This window comes from Habropoda laboriosa, unplaced genomic scaffold (assembly GCF_001263275.1).
Source record: "Habropoda laboriosa isolate 0110345459 unplaced genomic scaffold, ASM126327v1 scaffold87, whole genome shotgun sequence".
Taxonomy (NCBI): domain Eukaryota; kingdom Metazoa; phylum Arthropoda; class Insecta; order Hymenoptera; family Apidae; genus Habropoda; species Habropoda laboriosa.
The window spans coordinates 1,417,156-1,421,483 of record NW_017100209.1 but is presented as its reverse complement, the minus strand read 5'-3'; the positions used below and the strand labels follow the sequence as shown (position 1 = coordinate 1,421,483).

The 4,328-nt window shown below is 40.7% G+C and overlaps 1 protein-coding gene across 2 annotated transcripts in view; it reads left to right on the top strand.

Moving 5' to 3' along the window:
- The window catches only part of LOC108570709 (proton-coupled amino acid transporter-like protein CG1139), a 30,884-nt gene extending 27,693 nt beyond the window's left edge, over window positions 1-3,191 (top strand). For both annotated transcript variants that reach the window (XM_017932608.1, XM_017932606.1), the window contains exons 6-8: window positions 540-812; window positions 1,365-1,719; window positions 2,591-3,191. In XM_017932608.1, coding sequence (XP_017788097.1) covers window positions 540-812; window positions 1,365-1,719; window positions 2,591-2,835 — 873 coding nt within the window. In that variant the 3' untranslated portion in view covers window positions 2,836-3,191. The remainder of the gene's footprint in view (window positions 1-539; window positions 813-1,364; window positions 1,720-2,590) is intronic.
- The last annotated feature ends 1,137 nt before the right edge of the window (window positions 3,192-4,328 follow it).

Below are 4,328 nucleotides of genomic sequence, written 5' to 3'. Positions count from 1 at the left end.
AACAAACACGTTGAAAGATAGTCATCGACTTCCCGCCGGAAGTCCGTTCTCCAGTCGCGCCCTTCACCGCGCGAAAATTAAAAACCCACCTTGGCCAAGCCTGGCGATAATTACATAAAACCTGCGTTTGTTTGATCGGCCAGGCCACGTTTATATAAGCGAGTCGTTCGAAAGAAACTCTCTTTCCTCGTTGAAGCCACGGGGAAATTGTGTTCTGAACTCTGGGCAAAAATGTGTAGCGGTATTCGTTACGTCACTCGCTACGCTCATTATGTAAGACGAAGGCTAAACCGATGGTAAATGGTACGTGTTAAGAAATGAGTCGCGGCTCATTTCCGGTTGGCCTTGAATTCGAATGGTAACAACACCGATATCGACGATCACGGAAACCGATAATCAGCGTCGTTGTAATGTTGTTTTGTCGCTAATAGTGCTCATTACGCCCACAAATTTTGTGTAACAGGGAATTGCACTTTGAGTGTGAAAAAAATGGAGATTTAAACGATGGTGATAATGTTTTTTTTTTTTTTTGTTTTCAGGCATTGAAGTCGACTCTTCCAGATATCGATGTCAGGTTGTACATGTTGGCAATCCTGTTACCTCTGATCTTGGTCAATTGGATTAGGAATTTGAAATTCTTGGCGCCGTGCTCGACAATCGCCAACTGTATCACGTTTGTCAGTTTCGGTATAATATTGTACTACATCTTCAGGGAGCCTTTGTCCTTCGAGAACCGCGAGGTGATCGGGAACGTCGAGAACTTCCCGCTTTATTTCGGCACTGTGCTCTTCGCTCTTGAAGCTATAGGAGTGGTAAGTTAATGATTTTCGAATTCTTGAATTTCCTAATTCTGGAGTTCCTTGATTTTCTGAATTTCAAACTTTGATTTTCTCAGGTTTTAAAATTCCGAAATCCTCAAATTTCCGAGGTTTCGGTTTCTCAAATTTCACAATTCTGGATTTTTGAAATTTCCAAACTCTGGAAATCTCAAATTTTCGAATTTCTAATCTTTCGGTTTCTCAAATTTCTGAATTCTAGATATTTGAAATTTCCAAACTCGGGAAATCTCAAATTTTCAGATTCCCAAGCTTTCGCATTCTCAAATTTCCGAATTCTGGATTTTTGAAATTCTCAAACTCCAGAAATCTCAAATTTTCAGATTCTCAAGCTTTCGCATTCTCAAATTTCCGAATTCTGGACTTTTGAAATTCTCAAACTCCAGAAATCTCAAAGTTTCAAATTTCCAAGCTTTCACATTCCCAAATTCTCCAATCCCCAAACATCCAAACTCCCATATCCCCAAACTTCCACCTTCCCAAAACTCTCGACACACCTGAAACATAACACGCTCGATTCCTTCGCAGATAATGCCACTGGAGAACGAAATGAAGCACCCAAGGACGTTCATTCGACCGGTCGGTGTCTTGAACACAGGAATGGGTCTGATCGTCGTCCTCTACACCTGCCTCGGTTTCTTCGGCTACATTCGTTATGGAAGCGCGATCGAGGGCAGCATCACGTTCAGCCTCGAGGAGCCGGAGTACTTAGCTAAGACCGTCCAGGTCCTGTTGGCCATAGCCATCTTCTTCACCCATCCAATTCAATGCTACGTCGCGATCGATATCGCGTGGAACGAGTACATTGCACCGAATCTCGAGAAAAATTCGCATAAGCTGCTGTGGGAGTACGTTGTGAGAACGTCCCTGGTCCTTCTCACATGTAAGTGAACGTCCCTCTTTCTCTCTCCATGTCCTTCACCTGCCGTGACGTCAATTCGAGCTGTTGATACAGTATCACTTTCCTTTTATGGTGTATTGCTGGAGTATCACGACGGTTTTCCTCGTGCAATAAACCAACTAGTTTCCTACCGACGCCTGTTCACGCTGACGTCAATATTCGACGATTGTCCTTTTTCTCCAGCGTTGTCGTACCACGTATTCTCCTCAGTTTCCCTCTAAAAGCAATCTCAAGGATGTGTATCGCGTTCGTTTCTAATTTTAGCCATCTTTATTTTCAGCCAGTTAGAACGAATGCTGTTGTTGTGTACAGGCTTAATTGACTTTGAACTCTTAGAGACGAAGTGTAACGCTATTATTCCTGGTTTTAATCGTTCAAGTTTATCCGCCTTTGATTTTAACTGGTTAGAACTAACTATCGCGGAAGCGTAACCGCTTTTGATTCTCCCTGACCGGTAACCTGATCTCCCTTTGATTCTCATTAATTACCATACGAGTCTTACTAGATAACCAATCTGAAAATTGATCGTTTTTTAAATTAACGTAATACTTGCTAAGTTCAAATAAAATTTGTTTAAATATTTTGACCCTGGAATGAAAGTCAAGTAAAAAATTACTCACGTTTCAAAGAGCTAAATCTGGCTGCAATTGAACGAAACTCATCCGTTGCTAAATTCTTTAACCTAGTAACCCAATTTCAATCTACTCGATTTGTAGCTTAAGTTTATACAGCGGAGGTATAGCCTGCGTCGAAGATTGCGTTGCTCGAGGTCACAGCCGGTCTCTCCCTCTACTCTCCTAGCTAGTACAAATCTAGAAATACTCTAAGTTCGTTTTTCTCTCACATTTTTCAGTCTTGTTGGCAGTGGCAATTCCTCAGCTAGACCTTTTCATATCTCTCTTCGGTGCACTATGTTTGTCGGGCCTCGGGCTGGCCTTTCCCGCCATCATTCAAATTTGCACGTTCTGGAACGTGTGCGGACGCACGGAGAAGACCCTAATGTTGGCGAAGAACATGTCTCTGATCCTGTTCGGGCTTCTCGGTCTGATTGTAGGAACGTACACGAGCCTCCGTGACATTATCAAGACCTTCTCGTGAACTGACCATCATGGAGGCTCAGGAGAACATGATGAGGCAAAAGTGGACGAAGAAGAGGAAGGAAGAGAAGTTTGGCAGTGTGATATACGTTAGCGATGTCTCAACGTTGTTCAGATTGTCCAAAGGAGGAGTTGTTCTTTTAGAAATGCGTTGATCGCGTGACAGAGTTGAATTTGATCGAGGCGAAACGACGAGAATGATTAGGACAACGCGACGCGGCGTGTCTAACTTTCACGGACCAGTGTTCGAGATCTCTCTGTGATTTTGGAGTACGTTTTTCTTTTGACGAAGAACTTGTTTTTATCGTTTCGTGGCAGCCACGTGAAGACCGTGACGAAGGAAATTTCATAAATAGACGCGAGTGATATCTGTTCTTTTTTTTTTGTTTTTGATACGAAAAACGGTTAGGAATATAAATCACGGAATGTATCGTCCGTTTGTTAAGACAGATCGTGATAGTAGTTCGAAGATTGTTGAACACGATTGTGTGTGTTCGAATCGATGTGTTCTGTATCGGTTCTGTTTCTTTTTTCTGGTTTTCTCTCTCTTTTTTTTTTTTTTTAAGGATACCAAACGTCTGAGCTTATTGTGACTGAAAAATGAGATGTGTTCGAGGTGTGAGATTAGTGTATCCACGTTTTGTAACGTCATTTCATTTTTTATTCAAGGACACTGTCGATTTGTCGAAAAACCGATTTTGTAACTTTAGATCTTATGGAAATGTCATTCTAGGTTCGGTTCACTGTTCTTTCTTGTGGACAAAGAGAATTCGTGTTTTGATGGATTTTTCGGTAACGATGAATGATATTTCCGCGGAATTTCAGAAGGACGATATGTATAGTGTGTAATAATGAACGTAGAATGAACGAAATCGTTTCGACGTTTTTCGAGTATGATCGTTGCTAAATTATTTATTTGCGTTTAAGTGAATCTGAAACACGCGTACGTTTCATTTTTTTTTTTTTTTTTATATTAATAACACGAGGGTGTGTACTTGGTACGCCCTTGCTCGATGAATTAATATCGATGATGATTGTTAGTTTAAATTGTAAATCCCTTCCCACGTTTTTTTTTATCGATACCTTTATCTAGAAGAAATATTGTTAGTTTCAGTCGTGAATAAATTTGTTATGACTAGTTGTACAAGGGAGGTGTTTCTTTAAACCCTTAGTTGAAAGTTTAGCTTAAGTTCTTACGGGAGAGGTATAGCTTGAGTAGAGGATAGTGGTTACTCAAGGTTATAGGTAGTCTCTTTCCTCCGTTATTTTCAAGTTTCGTAAAGATAGGCTTTATTAGTTTCATTATTGAAATTATGAAGCGTCAAGTTTGCAAGTTGGTAAATTTCCGAAGTCGGAAATTATCGAATTTTGAAATTTTCAGGGTCTGGGATTCCTAAATTTGCAAATTTTTGCGTTCTTAATTTTCCAAAGTCGGGGATTCCCGAATTCTCAAATTTTCAAAGTCGGGGATTCCCGAGTTTCCAAATTTTCAAA